An 18,820-nucleotide genomic window follows, 5' to 3' on the forward strand; every position below is an offset into this window, starting at 1 on the left:
GTTGTCTCACCTAGCTACCTTAAGATGAACCCATTACTTACAAGGACCCTGATAAGTTGTTGTCTCACCTTGTTACTCCCTGATAAGTTGTTGTCTCACCTAGCTACCTTAAGATGAACCCATTACTTACAAGGACCCTGATATGTTGTTGTCTCACCTAGCTACCTTAAGATGAACCCATTACGGCCGTTTCAAAATTAGGGGCCTTGAAAAAGTATTCAGACCGTTTGGCTTTCTGCACATTTTATTGTGTTACAAAGTGGTTTCAAATGTATTTCATTGTAACTGAATAACTCAAATATAGTCGATGCACAAGTATTCAGCTTCCTGGGTCAATACATGTCAGAAACACCTTTGGGCATCGATTACAGATATGTCTTCTTGGGTAAATCTCTAAGAGCTTTGCACCACTGGATTGTGTAATATTTGCCCAATATTCTTTAAAGCTCTGTCAAGATGTTGGGGATCATGGCTGAACAGCAATTTTCTAAACCTGCCATAGATTGTCAAGCAGATTGTTGTCAAAACTGTAACTTGGCCACTCAGAAACCGTCACTGTCGTCTTGGTAAGTAACTCCACTGTTTTTGGCCTTGTGTTCTAGGTTATTGTCCTGCTGAATGGTGAATTCCTCGACCAGTGTCTGTTGAAAGCAGACAGAACCAGGTTTTCCTCTAGGATTTTGCCTGTGCTTAGCTCAATGAAAAACTACCCAGTCTTTGCCAATGACAAGCATACCCACGCCATGATGCAGCCACCACCATGCTTGAAAACGAGGAGGCAGTTACTCAGTGATGTGTTGTATTGAATTTGCCCCAAACAGAAGGCTTTGCGTTTAGACCAAAAAGTGTATTCCTTTGCTGTGTTTTTTTTTGCAGTATTACTTTAGTACCTTGTTGCATACAAGATGGATGTTTTGCAATATATTGTATTCTTTCATTTAGGTCATTATTGTGACTCACTACCAATGTTGTTGATCCATCCTCAGTTCTATCTCAGCCATTTAACTCTGTTGCTGTTATAAAATCACCAATGGTCTCATGGTCACATCCCTGAGCAGTTGAATTCCTGTCCTGCAGCTCAGTTCAGAATGAATACTATCTTTGATGTGTCTGGGTGGTTTAATGCATAATCCACAGCATAATTATTAACTTGACCGTGCTTGAACAGATACTCAATGTCTGATTTGTTATTGGTACCCATCTACCAATCGCTGCCCTTCTTTTATGGGGCTTTCAAAAGCTCCCTGGTCTTTGTAGTGGAATCGGAGCTCGAAATTCAATACTTGACTGAGGGACCTTACAGATGTTTACAGATGTTGTATGTATGGGGGACAGAGGAAGGGTTAGTCATTCACTACTAGACTGAGGGACTTTACAGATGTTGTATGTATGGGGGACAGAGGAAGGGTTAGTCATTCACTACTAGACTGAGGGACTTTACAGATGTTGTATGTATGGGGGACAGAGGAAGGGTTAGTCATTCACTACTAGACTGAGGGACTTTACAGATGTTGTATGTATGGGGGACAGAGGAAGGGTTAGTCATTCACTACTAGACTGAGGGACTTTACAGATGTGGTATGTATGGGGGACAGAGGAAGGGTTAGTCATTCACTACTAGACTGAGGGACTTTACAGATGTGGTATGTATGGGGGACAGAGGAAGGGTTAGTCATTCACTACTAGACTGAGGGACTTTACAGATGTGGTATGTATGGGGGACAGAGGAAGGGTTAGTCATTCACTACTAGACTGAGGGACTTTACAGATGTGGTATGTATGGGGGACAGAGGAAGGGTTAGTCATTCACTACTAGACTGAGGGACTTTACAGATGTGGTATGTATGGGGGACAGAGGAAGGGTTAGTCATTAAAACATCATGTCAAGCCTCATTATTTCACACAGATTGAGTCCATGTAACTTATTTTGTGATCTGTTAAGCAAAATGTTAGTGCTGAATCATTTAGGCTTGCCTAAACGAAGGGTCCGAGATTTTTTTGTTTTTATTTAAAAAAAAATACATAGGATTTCTCTTCCACATTGACATTAGAGTATTTTGTGTAGATGGTTGACAAAACACACAAAGAAAATTAAATCCATTTGAATCCCACTTTGTAACACAATAACATGTGAAGAGATACCTTTGCAAGGCTTGAAGAATGTATATAGTCCAGGACTCTACGGGCCCTGGTCAAAAGAAAGTAGTGCACTGTACAGGAAACCGGGTCCCATTTCGGATGGACCCCAACTGCCCGTGTCGATGGAAACAGAGAAGTCTGAGGGAAAAACACTGGTGTAAATCCTGTATGGAAACGCTCCCAAGTCAAGTGACTGCAGATAGCAGCATCAGCATAGACTGAAGAGACCTTTGAGGTGGATACGACTAGGTCTGCCTCAGACAATCTAATGGACGCACATGCACACGTCTGTATAGGAAGTGTCACTGTTAATATTTCACCCAGCAAGGACAGGGCATTTTTTGCAGCCCAATGATAAATTCTCATCTCAAAACAGGAACATATGTACTAGGTGTGAAGACCATGAGTTATTCAACTATACCAAACAGCCAGCACTCACATAGAGTACTAATCATTATAGCAATAAGGCCGGGGGAGGTGTGGTATATGGCCAATATACCACGGCTAAGGGCTGTTCTCTTATGTACGACGCAACGCGGAATGCTTGGCCACAGCCCTTAACCCTGGTATATTGGCCATATAGCAAAAACCCACAAGGTGGCTTATTGCTATTATAAACTGGTTACCAAAGTAATTATAGCAATACAAATAAATGTTTTTCCACACCCATGGTATACGGTCTGATATACCACGGCTGTCAGACTACGAGCATTAAAGGTTCGAAGCACCCTTATCCCATTCATACCTTGTGACTGTAAATAGAGCATAATAGGCCTAACTGTATTAGTTAAAGCTGGCCTTCTACACTCATCATATTAATGGAAGCATCGTGGGATGGGTATCAAACGGCACCAGGGTTAAAAGTATAGTGCAATTTGAAACGAGTGGGAAAATGTCCCTATCAAACCAAGCTGTTCCTATCCTCAGGATACAGGTTCAGTCTGGTGATTTAACCATGACCCTGATATAGGTGAGCAAATACCTTATCAGCGTTCAACACCATTGCACCCTACAAGCTCATCACTAAGCTAAAGACCCGGGGACTGAACACTACTAGCTACTAGATCCTGGACTTCCTGACAGGCCGCCTCCAGGTGGTGAGAGTAGTCAATAACACATCTGCCATGCTGACCCTCAACACGGGAGCCCCTCAGAGGTGCATGCTTAGTCCCTTCCTGTACTCCCTGTTCACCCATGACTGCGTGGCCACACGTGACTCCAACACCATCATTAAGTTTGCAGACGACACGGCGGTGGTAGGCCTGATCACCGATGACGATGAGACAGCCTATAGGGAGGCTATATAGGGGACAACAACCTCTCCCTCAACGTCAGCAATACAAAGGAGCTGATAGTGGACTTCAGGAAACAGAAGGGCTGTTGTGGAGCAAGTCTGCAACTGTTGTTCAGGAAGCATGTGCCAGAAAATTTGATTTATCTTCAGTGAAAAAAGCCTGACAAGAGACTCCGTCACAATAGTGCTTCCATGTTAAGTCCTTCAAAAGTGTTGAAGAGGCCCTTGAGGCTCACACTGCACTTTTAGTGTGGAAGCAGATGCACTCACAGTCACACACAAAACCTCACACTTACAGCAAACAGAAATATAAACGCAACATGCAACAAATTCAAAGATTTTACTGAGTTACAGTTCATATAGGGAAATAACTTAATTAGGCCCTAATCTATGGATTTCACATGACTGGGAACACAGATATGTATACCCTTTTTTAAAGTAGGGGCGTGGATGAGACAACCAGTCTGTATCTCATGTGACCACCATTTGCCTCATACAGCATGACACATCTCCTTCGCATAGAGGTGATTAGGCTGTTGATTGTGGCCTGTGTATGTTGTCGCTCTCCTCTTCAATGGCTGTACAAAGTTGTTTCTTTTTACCCCATTTCTCCCTAATTTCATGGTATCCAAATTGGTAGTTACAGTCTTGTCTCATCGCTGCAACTCCCGTATGGATTTAGGAGAGGCGAAGGTCGAGAGCCATGCGTCCTCCGAAACACAACCCAACCAAGCCGCACTGCTTCTTGACTCAATGCCCACTTACGCCAGAAGCACCAATGTGTCGGAGGAAACACTCGGAGGAAGCAGTGAGCACTGCGCCCAGCACGCCACAGGAGTCTCTATCGCGCGATGGGACAAGGACATCCCTGCCGGCCAAACCCTCCCCTAACCCGGACGACGCGGAGCCAAATGTGTCTCCCAGTCGTGGCCGGCTGCTACAAATACTGGACTCAAACCCAGAATCTCTGGTCGCACAGCTAGCACTGCGATGCAGTGCCTTAGACCACTGTTCCACTCGGGAGGCCCGGCTGTGCGAAGTTGCTGGAAATCATTACATCATGGGGCCGTGCATTATCATGCTGAAACATAAGGTGATGGCGGGAGATGAATGGCACGGCAATGGGCCTCAGGACTTGTCACGGTATCTCTGTGCATTCAAATTGTCATCAATAAAATGCAATTGTGCTCGTTGTCCGTAGCTTATGTCTGCCCATACCATAACCCCACCACCACCACCATGGGGCACTCTGTTCACGACATTGACATCAGCAAACCGCTCACCCACACGACGCCATACACACTGTCTGCCATCTGCCGGGTACAGTTGAAACCCGGATTCATCCATGAAGAGCACATTTCTCCAGTGTGTCAGTGACGATGAGTTTGAGCAGAAACTCTTCAGTTGTACAAACCCACAGTTCCAGCTGTCTTGGTGACTGGTCACAGACGATACCGCAGGTAATGAAGCTGGATGTGGAGGTCCTGGGCTGGCGTGATTAAACGTGGCCTGCAGTTGAGAAGCTGGTTGGACGTACTGCCAAATTCTCTAAAAAGACGTTGAAGGTGGCTTATGGTAGAGAAAAAAACAAATTCTCTGGCAACAGCTCTGGTGGACATTCCTGCAGTCAGTGTGCCAATTGCATGCTCCCTCAACTTGAGACATCTGTGGCATTGTGTTGTGTGACAAAACTGGACATTTTAGAGTGGCCTTTTATTGTCCCCAGCACAAGGTGCATCTGTGTAATGATAATGGTGTTTGATCATTTTCTTGGTATACCACACCTGTCAGGTGGATAGATTGTCTTGGTAATGTAGAAATGCTCACTAACAGGGATGTAAACAAACATCTGGGATCTTTAATTGAAGCTCATGAAACATAGGACCAACACTTTAAAATGTTGCATTTATATTTTTGTTCAGTATAAGACAGACATAAATTACAGTCACTCAACGTGTGGGGGTGACAAGCCAAAAAATGACAAGGAAGTGAATTCAGACAACTGAAATAATTTGTTCCTGAATAGTGGATTTGACTGACACACGACTTCACAGTTCCACAGTAACGGGTGAAGCCGGGTCAGACTCTTTCTCTGCTGTGCATCACTGATAACTTTCATATTGCACATGTCTTTCCTCCTCCCTATCTCTTGCTGCCTTCTCTCTCTCTCTCTTCACACACACAGAAAACCATTTCCATAATGTCTGACACAGCCAGTTATTACCAATGTCCATTAGGCTAATGACCTGGTTATTAGCATTAGTGAGAACCAGAACAGATGACAGAAAATAGGACACACAGACACAGCCTGTTCATCTGCGCCATGAAAGCAGTGACTACCACAAGTACAGCAAGCCATCACTGTCTTCATTCTCTCTCTTTTTTTACATATCTCTCTGTCTCTCTCAGAGGACAGTGAGATTAGCAGAAACCCTACAGCGCAACATAGACAGCATTGATTCAACATAAAATGGGTTAAGTCTGGTTAAATATCTCTGGATCAATGGGAGGAATCACATTGCCAGCCACAATTTCACTGAGAATGTGCCATGATTTCCCCTGGGCTGGCTGGGAGAAACTTGCTTGCCTGGTCTGCTGTGAAGCTTCAGAGTTGCCACGGCAACAAGTCCCTGTGTTGTGAAAAAAACCTTCCTTTCTTCCTCCTTGCCCCATAGACCGACCAAACAACATTAGTTCAGGAGGAATAAGGAAAAGGAACGAAGGAAAACATGGCGATAATACCTCCTTTCTGGTTGTTACGAAAGAGATTTCAAAAGTGCAACATTCATTTCAAAGGAATCTTTCTGAGAGCAACCCCTCAACTGTATAGTCTTCCTCTGCATCTATGGACGTGTAGTACATTTCCTTATATTATACCTAATCTGGGAAAAAGTCGGTTTTTAGCTCACATTTGGCCAGGGTGATAATGAAGAATGAGTTGTAGCTTATAAATGAAACATGACATCATATCAACGCACCAGTAGCTGCAGAATAGTTCCTAACCAGCTCTCGGAGGTCTTAATCGGCTTAGTGCCTGCTGCCATGTGGGTTCAAGTTCAGGATTTATGTCATTTCACTGCCAGGTTCCTCAACCCAGCTTTATTACTGAAGTCTTCTGACCCCTCCTGATCCTAACTGATCTCAGAGCAGTTAGTAACAGCATTCGGCACTTATGCCGCTTTTTGACTACAACACCCATGTTTACACCAGTGTTTACACCAGTGTTTACACCAGTGTTTACACCAGTATTTACACCAGTGTTTACACCAGTATTTACACCAGTGTTTACACCAGTCTTTACACCAGTGTTTACACCAGTGTTTACACCAGTATTTACACCAGTGTTACACCAGTATTTACACCAGTATTTACACCAGTGTTTACACCAGTGTTTACACCAGTATTTACACCAGTATTTACACCAGTGTTACACCAGTATTTACACCAGTGTTTACACCAGTGTTTACACCAGTATTTACACCAGTATTTACACCAGTGTTACACCAGTGTTTACACCAGTATTTACACCAGTGTTACACCAGTATTTACACCAGTATTTACACCAGTGTTTACACCAGTCTTTACACCAGTCTTTACACCAGTGTTTACACCAGTGTTTACACCAGTATTTACACCAGTGTTACACCAGTATTTACACCAGTGTTTACACCAGTGGTTACACCAGTGTTGACACCAGTATTGACACCAGTGTTTACACCAGTGTTTACACCAGTGTTACACCTGTGGTTACACCAGTATTTACACCAGTGTTTACACCAGTATTTACACCAGTGTTACACCAGTATTTACACCAGTGTTACACCAGTATTTACACCAGTATTTACACCAGTATTACACCCTTGTTTTTCCATAGCTAGGGCTGACAGTGAGAACTTGTGAAGAGCAGAATCAATAACCTCAGCATAATCAAAACAGTTGCTTTCTGAGAAGATGTTAAAAGTTCACAGTTAGCCCTTGTTATGTAAATGTTGCTGAAAAGTACCAGTGGCCGGGCTTTGGCCCCAAGTGAGAGCAGGTCTGCCGGACTCATGGCCCAGGGAGACACATGTAAATTCTTGGTCTCATGTTTTATGAGCTGAAACAAAAGCTCAGAAATGTTCCATATGCAAAAAAACTTCTGTAGCTCAGTTGGTAGAGCATGGCGCTTGTAACGCCAGGGTAGTGGGTTCGATCCCCGGGACCACCCATACGTAGAATGTATGCACACATGACTGTAAGTCGCTTTGGATAAAAGCGTCTGCTAAATGGCATATATTATTATTATTATTACTCTCAAATTGTGTTTTAGTGACCATCGCTGTGTTTGGAGGAAAAAGGGGGAGGCTTGCAAGCCGAAAAACACCATCCCAACCGTGAAGCACAGGGGGTGGGACTGTTGCATCATGTTGTGGGGAGGCTTTTCTGCAGGAGGGACTGGTGCACTTCAAAAAATAGATGGCTTCATGAGGAAGGAAAAGTATGTGGATATATTGAAGCAACATCTCAAGACATCAGTCTGGAAGTTAAAGCTTGGTCGCAAATGGTTCTTCCAAATGGACAATGACCCCAAGCATACTGGATAAGAGCGTCTGCTAAATTACTTAAATGTAAATGTAATAAGGTTCTGGCAAAATGGCTTAAGGGCAACAAAGTCAAGGTATTGGAGTGGCCATCACAAAGCCCTGACCTCAATCCTATAGAACATTTGTGGGCAGAACTGAAAAAGCGTGTGCGAGCAAGGAGGCCTACAAACCTGACTCAGTTACACCAGCTCTGTCAGCAGGAATGTTCACCCAATTTATTGTGGGAAGCGTGTGGAAGGCTACCTGAAACATTTGACCCAAATTAAACCATTTAAAGGCAATGCTATTAAATACTAATTGATTGTATGTAAACTTCTGACCCACTGGGAATGTGATGAAAGAAATAAAAGCTAAAATAAATGAACTATTATTCTGACATTTCACATTCTTAAAATAAAGTGGTGATCCTAACTGACCTAAGACAAGGGATTTTTTACTAGGATTAAATGTCAGGAATTGTGAAAATTTTTGTTTAAATGTATTTGACTAAGGGGTATGTAAACTTCCGACTTCAACTGTATATACAGTGTTGTAACAATGTGCAAATGGTTAAAGTACTAAAGGGAAAATAAATAAACGTACTGGAAATAAGGGTTGTATTTACAATGGTGTTTGCTCTTCACTAGTTACCCATATCTTGTGGCAACAGGTCACAAATCTTGCTGCTGTGATGGCACACTGTGGTATTTCACCCAGTAGATATGAGAGTTGATCAAAACTGGCTTTGTTTTAAAATTCTTCGTGGATCTGTGTAATCTGAGTGAAATATGTTTCTCTAATATGGTCATACATTTGGCAGGACGTTAAGAAGTGCAGCTCAGTTTCCACCTCATTTTGTGGGCAGCTTCTCTTGAGAGCCAGGTCTGCCTTTCTCAATAGCAAGGCTATGCTCACCGAGTCTGTACATAGTCAAAGCTTTCCTTAAGTTTGGGTCAGTCACAGTATTCATCTCTCCAGGTTCATCTCTCTGTAGGTTAAGGAAGGTTTGGGAATCGCTTCCTTTTTGGTGGTTGTAGAATTTAACGGCTCTTTCCTGTATTTTTATAATTAGCGGGTATCGGCCTAATTCTGCCCTGCATGCATTATTTGGTGTTTTACGATGTACACGGAGGATATTTTTTCAGAATTCTGCATGCAGTCTCAATTTGGTGTTTGTCCCATTTTGTGAATTCTTGGTTGGTGAGCGGACCTCAGACCTCACAACCATAAAGGGCAATGGGCTCTATAACTGATTAAACTATTTTTAGCCAGATCCTAATTGGTATATCGAATTTTTAGTTCCTTTTGATGGCATAGAATGCCCTTCTTGCCTTGTCTGTCAGATCATTCACAGCTGTGTGGAAGTTACCTGTGGCACCGATGTTAAGGCCAAGGTATGTATAGTGTGCTCTAGGGCAACAGTGTCTAGATGGAATTTGTATTTATGGTCCTGGTGACTGGACCTTTTTTGGAACACCATTATTTTGGTCTTACTGAGATTTACTGTCAGGGCCCAGGTCTGGCATAATCTGTGCAGAAGATCTAGGTGCTGTTGTAGTAGGCCCTCCTTGTTTGGTGGTAGAAGCACCAGATCATCAGCAAACAGTAGACATTTGACATCAGATTCTAGTAGGGTGAGGCCGGGTGCTGCAGACTGTTCTAGTGCCCGTGCCAATTCGTTGATATGTATGTTGAAGAGGGTGGGGCTTAAGATGCATCCCTGTCTCCCCACAGCCCTGTGGGAAGAAATGTGTTTTCTGCCTATTTTAACCGCACACTTGTTGTTTGTGTACATGGATTTTATAATGATGTATGTTTTTCCCAACACCACTTTCCACCAATTTGTATAGCAGACACTCATGCCAAATTGAGTCAAAGGCTTTTTTGAAATCAACAAAGCATGAGAAGACTTTGCCTTTGTTTCAGTTTGTTTGTCAATTAGGGTGTGCAGGGTGAATACGTGGTCTGTCGTACGATAAATTGGTAAAAAGCCAATTTGACATTTGCTCAGTACATTGTTTTCATTGGGGAAATGTACAAGTCTGCTGTTAATGATAATGCAGAGGAATTTCCCCAAGGTTACTGTTGACGCATATCCCCACGGTAGTTATTGGGGTTAGATTTGTCTCCACTTTTGTGGATTGGGGTGATCAGTCCTTGGTTCCAAATATTGGGGAAGATGCCAGAGCTGAGGATGATGTTAAAGAGTTTTAGTATAACCAATTGGAATTTGTTGTCTGTGTATTTTATCAATTCATTGAGGATACCATCAACACCACAGGCCTTTTTGGGTTGGAGGGTTTTTATTTTATCCTATAGTTCATTCAAGGTAATTGGAGAATCAAATGGGTTCTGGTAGTCTTTAATAGTTTAATTGATCATGTATATGTTTTTGCTGCTTGTTCTTCATTCTCGAGCCAAAAAGACTGGAGAAGTGATTTACCCGTACATCTCCATACATCTCCATTTTGGATAGATAATTCTTTGTGTTGTTGGTTTGTTTAGTGTTTACAATTTTCCCAGAAGTGGTTAGAGCCTCTCTCTCTCTCCAGTTAATGTCACCTTCCCGGGTCTTCCTGATAACTACCATGACACCTACCACCACCTATTCCATTTACTGCAACGAGCACCGAACAACACCGGACATCCATTGAGGTGGAAAAGTAGTTGAAATTTGGTCAGTCCACTCTGGCCAAACCAAATCTGAACCAATCATAGACATCTATGTTTCACAAGTTTGGACAGCACACTAAAAGAACAGAACAATACAGTAGAGTAAAGAAAAGTACAGTGCAGAACTGTACAGTAGAGTTCAGTACAGTAGAGCACACTAGAGTACAGTACTGTACTGAACTCTACAGAACTCCATTCTACTCTACTGTACTGAACTCTACGGAACTCCATTCTACTCTACTGTGCTGTACTGTGAAGTCCAAACTTGTCAAACATAGACGTCTATGATTGGTTCAGATTTGGTCTGCTCCAGACCAACCAAATGTGGTCTTGTTTGGGGGTGGACCTCATTAAAATAATAGCCCATGTGTAGAATACCAGCCAAATATGCAAAAGAAGAATATTGCAAATGTCTATATTTGTGTACCTATTCAGGATACATCACCATGAAAAGAATGATATTCATATCCATTATTGTGCATTTATGTATAGTACTGTGCATTTGGAAAGTATTCAGACCCCTTGACTTTTTCCACATTTTGTTACGTTAAATGGATAAAAAAAAAATTCGCATCAATCTACACACAATACCCCATAATGACAAAGCAAATACAGGTTTTTAGAATTTATTGTAAATGTATAAAAAAAAGCATTTTACATAAGTATTCAGACCCTTTACTCAGTACTTTGTTGAAGCCCATTTGGCAGCAACTACAGCCTCAGGTCTTCTTGGGTATGACGATACAATCTTGGCACACCTGTATTGGGGGGAGTTTCTCCCATTCTTCCCTGCAGATCCTCTCAAGCTCTGTCAGGTTGGATGGGGAGCGTTGCTGCACAGCTATTTTCAACATGATGCTCCTACCACCATGTTACATTGTAGGGATGGCCATTCAGGCCAAAGAGTTCAATCTTGGTTTCATCAGACCAGAGAATCTTGTTTCTCATGGTCTGAGAGTCCTTTAGGTGCCTTTTGGAAAACTCCAAGTGGGCTGTCATGTGCCTTTTACTGAGGAGTGGCTTCCGTCTGGCAACTCTACCATAAAGGCCTGATTGTGGAGTATGGAGAACCTTCCAGAAGGACAACCATCTCTGCAGCACTCCACCAGAGGAACTCTGTCAGAGTGACCATCGGATTCTTGGTCACCTCCTTGACCAAGGTCCTTCTCCCCCGATTGTTCAGTTTGACCGGACGGCCAGCTCTAGGAAGAGTCTTGGTGGTTCCAAACGTCTTCCATTTAAGAATGTGTTCTTGGGGATCTTCAGTGCTGCAAACATGTTTTGGTACCATTCATTACATTACATTACATTTAAGTCATTTAGCAGACGCTCTTATCCAGAGCGACTTACAAATTGGTGCATTCACCTTATTGACACAATCCTGTCTCAGAGCTCTACGGACAATTATTTCAACCTCATGGCTTGGTTTTTGCTCTGACATGCACTGTCAACTGTGAGACCTTATATAGACAGGTGTGTGCCTTTCCGAATCATGTCCAATCAATTGAATTTACCACAGGTGGACTCCAATCAAGTTGTAGAAACATCAAGGATGATCAATGGAAACAGGATGCACCTGAGCTCAATTTTTGGGTCTCATAGCAAAGGGTCTGAATAGTTATGTAAATAAGGTATGTTTTTAATGTTTTATAAATTTGCTAACAAATCTAAAAACATGTTTTCGCTTCGTCATTATTGGGTATTGTGTGTAAATTAATGAGGAAATGTGTTATATAATTCACGTAACAAAAAAGTCAAGGGGTCTGAATCCTTTCCGAATGCACTATACATATCAGGAACACATGTAATTCCATTACTGAATGTAAATCAAATGTCATGTCACATGCGCCAAATGCAACACAGTGAAATGCCCTTAACCAACAATGCAGTTCAATAGAGTTAAGAAAATAGTTACTAAATAAATCATGTACTTTTTACTCCATACATTTGACACCCAAAAGTACTCGTTACATTTTGATGCTTAACAGGACAGGAAAATTGTTAAATTCACACACTTATTAAGAGAACATCCTGCTCATCCCTACTGCCTCTGATCTGGAGGACTCACTAAACAGAGAACATCCCTGTTCATCCCTACTGCCTCTGATCTGGAGGACTCACTAAACAGAGAACATCCCTGGTCATCCCTACTGCCTCTGTTCTAGAGGACTCACTAAACAGAGAACATCCCTACTGCCTCTGATCTGGAGGACTCACTAAACAGAGAACATCCCTACTGCCTCTGATCTGGAGGACTCACTAAACAGAGAACATCCCTTGTCATCCCTACTGCCTCTGTTCTAGAGGACTCACTAAACAGAGAACATCCCTACTGCCTCTGATCTGGAGGACTCACTAAACAGAGAACATCCCTGTTCATCCCTACTGCCTCTGATCTGGAGGACTCACTAAACAGAGAACATCCCTGGTCATCCCTACTGCCTCTGATCTGGAGGACTCACTAAACAGAGAACATCCCCGTTCATCCCTACTGCCTCTGATCTGGAGGACTCACTAAACAGAGAACATCCCTACTGTCTCTGATCTGGAGGACTCACTAAACAGAGAACATCCCTGGTCATCCCTACTGCCTCTGTTCTAGAGGACTCACTAAACAGAGAACATCCCTACTGCCTCTGATCTGGAGGACTCACTAAACAGAGAACATCCCTGTTCATCCCTACTGCCTCTGATCTGGAGGACTCACTAAACAAAGAACATCCTGTTCATCCCTACTGCCTCTGATCTGGAGGACTCACTAAACAGAGAACATCCCTGGTCATCCCTACTGCCTCTGTTCTAGAGGACTCACTAAACAGAGAACATCCCTACTGCCTCTGATCTGGAGGACTAAACAGAGAACATCCCTGTTCATCCCTACTGCCTCTGATCTGGAGGACTCACTAAACAGAGAACATCCCTACTGTCTCTGATCTGGAGGACTCACTAAACAGAGAACATCCCTGGTCATCCCTACTGCCTCTGATCTGGAGGACTCACTAAACACAAATTATTCATTTGTAAATTATGTCAGTGTTGGAGTGTACCCCTGTCTATCCTTAAAAAAAACAAAATGCAAGAAAATCTAGTTGGCCTAATATGAGCAATTTGAAATAATTTATACTTTTACTTTTGATACTTATGTATATTTAAAACCAAACACTTTTAGACTTTTACTCAATTAGTATTTTATTGGGTGACTTTCACTTGAGTCATTTTCTATGATGGCATCTTTACTTCTACTCAAATATGACAATTGGGTACTTTCCCCACCACTGTGTGTATGTGCACTTGCGTGCATGTGCGTGCGTGCACATGTTATTTGTGACTAGCAATAACAGTTAAACTGTAATCTCTCTATCTAACACAAGCCAGCCCCCAGGAGAATCACTGAATACTATTAGTGACAAGAGTGCCAGTGAGCCACACAAAATCACTGCCTCTGCAATGACACACCTGACCGTAAGAAACAAAACGTGGATGACAACAGGGAGAATCAGCAGAGAAGGAGGAAGTTAAAGAAGGGGCAGAGAGAGGCTGGTCCTGACGTACATACCTACACGTACGCTACGGTCACAAGACGCAGGCCTCCTCGTTGTCCCTAAAATTTCTAAGCAAACAGCTGGAGGCAGGGCTTTCTCCTATAGAGATCCTTTTTTTAATGGAATGGTCTGCCTACCCATGTGAGAGACGCAGACTCTGTCTCAACCTTTAATCCTTACCGAAGGCTCATCTCTTCAGTCGGTCATATGATTGAGTGTAGTCTGGTCCAGGAGTGGGAAGGTGAACGACAAGGCACTGGAGCGTCCACCCTTGACGTCTCTGCCTGACTCTCCATTCGCCTACACTGTAAAGTCCACAACCTGTTGTATTCGGTGCATGTGAGAAATAACATTTGATTTGATTTCACTGCCTCTGACCCTATAACAAGGGTCGGAGTTTCTGGCTTGTAAAAAGAATGGAAGCCATAGGCTACGTAAGTCCCCGTCGTCATCCGACTTCCTATGTGAAGTCTCAGTTGCCCATTTGAAGATCAAGAACTGTTGTTTTAATGTATCACCATCTTGCTTCTTGGAGGAGTTTTTGGAAACATTTTATGTGCAGTGTGAGCTACTCTAGGAAGTGACGTTGTAGGCTCGCTAAGTTCTGCCCCCTCTCATTGAGTATCTAAGGCACTGCATCTCAGTGATATAGGCGTCACTACAGACACCCTGGTTCAAATCCAGGTTGTATCACAACCCGGCCTTGATTGGGAGTCCTATAGGGCGGCGCACAATTGGCCCAGCATCGTCCAGGTTTGGCCCAGCATCGTCCAGGTTTGGCCCAGCATCGTCCAGGTTTGGCCCAGCATCGTCCAGGTTTGGCCCAGCATCGTCCAGGTTTGGCCCAGCATCGTCCAGGTTTGGCCCAGCTTCGTCCAGCTTCGTCATTGCAAATAAGAATTTGTTCTTAACCGACTCGCCTAACTAAATAAAAAAATTCTGTGTGCGTTTTGGAAATAACTGGTTCAAGACATACTGGTGAAATAGAAGCAAGTATTGCTACCATGACTGTGTAAAAAAAAAAAAAAAAGTATGTCCACGAATATTGACCATGAAGAGCCGCCATACTCCCCTTATGGGGGTTCCTGCTTTATGAAAACAACCTGCAGAACCCCGGTCGACCTTGAATGTGAAATCCTCAATGAGAGGGAGCAGTCCTTCTCCCCTGGCCTGAGTCCGCATGTGTTTTTCTACTGCTCATTAGTTGTTTGTGTGTTATGTTCATTATATTGAACCCTGGCAGTTAATTTAGTTTGTTCCTCGAGTCACCGTAGCAACAACCTAGCCACTCCCACTTTCTCAGAAGTCAGAATTAAGCTAAGATAAATCAAGAAATCTGTCATTAATTTTGACTTTTTTTTTACAGAGATCTTAGTTGTGCGATTTTACATCTAACAGATGTTTGGTGAAAATTGTGTCTCGTGGAATGACGACAAATACTTTATTGAAGAATCCCTACTGTTGACCAATCACAGACGAAGGCTCACATACGTCGGCTCCCGAATTTCGGCTTGCGCCCCAAAACATGTTGTGTGCCTGAACTGCCGAAGTCCAAAATGAACAAAAACGTCACAAAATGTCGTCATAATATATGCACAACCTCTTCCAAAATGTCGTCATAATATATGCACAACCTCTTCCAAAATGTCGTCATAATATATGCACAACCTCTTCCAAAATGTCATCATAATATATGCACAACCTCTTCCAAAATGTCATCATAATATATGCACAACCTCTTCCAAAATGTCGTCATAATATATGCACAACCTCTTCCAAAATGTCGTCATAATATATGCACAACCTCTTCCAAAATGTCGTCATAATATATGCACAACCTCTTCCAAAATGTCATCATAATATATGCACAACCTCTTCCAAAATGTCGTCATAATATATGCACAACCTCTTCCAAAATGTCGTCATAATATATGCACAACCTCTTCCAAAATGTTTTGTCTGGGAAGCCTACAGGTGCCTTAATGCTACCTAATCGCTCTCTCCCTCTCTTAACCTCTGAATGCTCGGCTGTAAAAGCCAACTGACATTTAATGCTGGGAAGCCTACAGGTGCCTTAATGCTCCCTAATCGCTCTCTCCCTCTCTTAACCGCTGAATGCTCGAAAAGCCAACTGACATTTACTCCTCAGGTGTTATAAATGTTTTTTCTGGGAAGCCTACAGGTGCCTTAATGCTCCCTAATCGCTCTCTCCCTCTCTTAACCTCTGAATGCTCGGCTACGAAAAGCCAACTGACATTTACTCCTCAGGTGTTATAAATGTTTTGTCTGGGAAGCCTACAGGTGCCTTAATGCTCCCTAATCGCTCTCTCCCTCTCTTAACCTCTGAATGCTCGGCTACGAAAAGCCAACTGACATTTACTCCTGAGGTGTTATTGTGTTCCACCCTCTATAACCACTGTGGTTATTATCTGACCCTGATGGTCATCTATGAATGTTTAAACGTCTTGAAGAACGATCTGGCCTAAATGGAACAGCCAGAAGAGGACTGGCCAAACCTCGGAGCCTGGTTCCTCTCTAGGTTTCTTCCTAGGTTCCTGTCTTTCTAGGGAGTTTTTCCTAGCCACGCTGGTTCTTTATCTGCATTGCTTGCTCTTTGGGTTTTTTGACTGGGTATCTGTCTAGTCCTTTGTGACAACTGCTGTTGTAAAAATGGGCTTTAGAAAATACATTTGATTGATTGAGTGGTGTGAGTAGTCAGTGACTAATGATAATGTGTGTGTGTGTGTGTGTGTGTGTGTGTGTGTGTGTGTGTGTGTGTGTGTGTGTGTGTGTGTGTGTGTGTGTGTGTGTGTGTGTGTGTGTGTGTGTGTGTGTGTGTGTGTGTGTGTGTGTGTGTGTGTGTGTGTATCTGTCCAGTAAAATGAAGAGATTATGTGTGTAAGACTATCCAGCAGTTGTGTTTGTCACAGTGTTGAGATTCTCTCTCATGGTCAGTCAGTACCTCTCATTTTTGGCCCCAGATATCACGCAGCTGGGGGATAGCCTCGCAGACACTACTATTCTAGATGCACTCTGGGATCTTACATATCACACAAATTGCAAACATTGTATGATATACAAATGGCTACATTTGTAACATATCACATGAAATGGGTGACATAGTACACAATCGGATGAGGTGGCGCACAAAAAAAACGGACCACTTTTGACTCGTGAGCACCACTTTCAAAACTACTGTTTGAAATTACACAAGAATGCATCTTTAATTCTCTAATTCATCCTTTTCAATCTCATCTCTCTCTTATAAAATAGTGATTTAAATGAGGTCTAACATTTGAATTAAAATCACGTAGAGTGTTTGATTAGATTAACCCAATGCTGTATAGGCTAAGACTGCACATAATGATTTACTTAAAAATGATATATTGTTATATAAATAACAACACATGTCAAGCAATATAGGCGAGACTACGTCCATTTACTAGGGTATACACTGTATGGAGAATGCCCTTTCCTGGTTCCCTTTTCTTAGTTTGCTCACAACTCCTAGCCATGCACTAAGCGTTACATAAACACAATTGACTTAACATATCCAATATCAATATTTATATTATTATTATATATATTATCAATATCCAACATATCAATTTCAGTGCCCTTTGGACAATTTTCAACCCAAAATGATCGGCCAAATAATGTTATTGTATATGTTATGGTTGCTGTTGTTTTTACATTGAATGCAGGCTGTTTTGAGAATCTGATGACATTATAATAAAGGCATAATTGTATAACTTTATACGAGACAGAACAAAACTATATAATATAATATATTATATATATATATATATATATATATATATATATATATATATATACATACACACACAAGGGAAACAGTTTCAGTAAACAGTAATAAAACGATATGCTTACCTGGCATACTTGCACTGACAGTGGCGAGAATGATACACAGGAGAACCCCGGGCTGAAGCGAGGCCCGGGGTTGTCGTTCGATCCGCTTCGAAGGCAGCATCCTTGAGAGGACTTCTTTAGGAACCGTGAGCCAGACACCGGGGCATAGGGTTGGTCATCATTCCCCCTACTCGTTTTCAGTGCGAAGTGTTTTCCGTGACAAATAAATCCTACACTAGTGGACAGTCCGGTTCACGGTCTATGAGCCGCTGGTTAATCCGTAGCACTGCTAAAGATCGTGGTGCGCAAATTGAAGCAAGGGGAGGCGGGGAATTCTGCAACCGAGAGATCAGATGGAGACACGGTGAACTGCGGCGGTAGGCTACGTAAAATCTTGGTGTCGGCGTCATGACGCGACAGGTTTGGTCATTTTGCCAATCTAACAGACCGAGCGCAGGTAGGCGAAATGCAAGTGTTTTCTGCTGTTGCCTCCAATGTTTGACCCAAAACGGTTTATTACATTGTCTCTGGTTTAACCACTATCAGTCGCACATAAATGAACATAGGCTTTAACTCATGTTCTACCATCACCGATGTTATCACTGTAGCAAGGGGGGGGGGGCAGCAATGTTATCTTGTTTGCAAGATAAGAAACGCAATGGAAAGTCCATGATTATAATGCCATGGAAAAGTGTTATGTAGGTCTAAGCAGCTAGTTTGAGTTTCCACTATCACACTTT

General features: G+C 42.6%; 1 protein-coding gene across 1 annotated transcript in view; it reads right to left on the reverse strand.

Moving 5' to 3' along the window:
* LOC124007165 (neural proliferation differentiation and control protein 1-like) overlaps positions 1 to 18,445 on the reverse strand; it is a 52,846-nt gene extending 34,401 nt beyond the window's left edge. Inside the window, exon 1 of the mRNA XM_046317520.1 lies at positions 18,102 to 18,445. Coding sequence (XP_046173476.1) covers positions 18,102 to 18,201 — 100 coding nt within the window. The 5' untranslated portion in view covers positions 18,202 to 18,445. The remainder of the gene's footprint in view (positions 1 to 18,101) is intronic.
* Between the last annotated feature and the right edge of the window lie 375 nt (positions 18,446 to 18,820).

This window comes from Oncorhynchus gorbuscha, linkage group LG20, assembly GCF_021184085.1.
Source record: "Oncorhynchus gorbuscha isolate QuinsamMale2020 ecotype Even-year linkage group LG20, OgorEven_v1.0, whole genome shotgun sequence".
Lineage (NCBI taxonomy): Eukaryota > Metazoa > Chordata > Actinopteri > Salmoniformes > Salmonidae > Oncorhynchus > Oncorhynchus gorbuscha.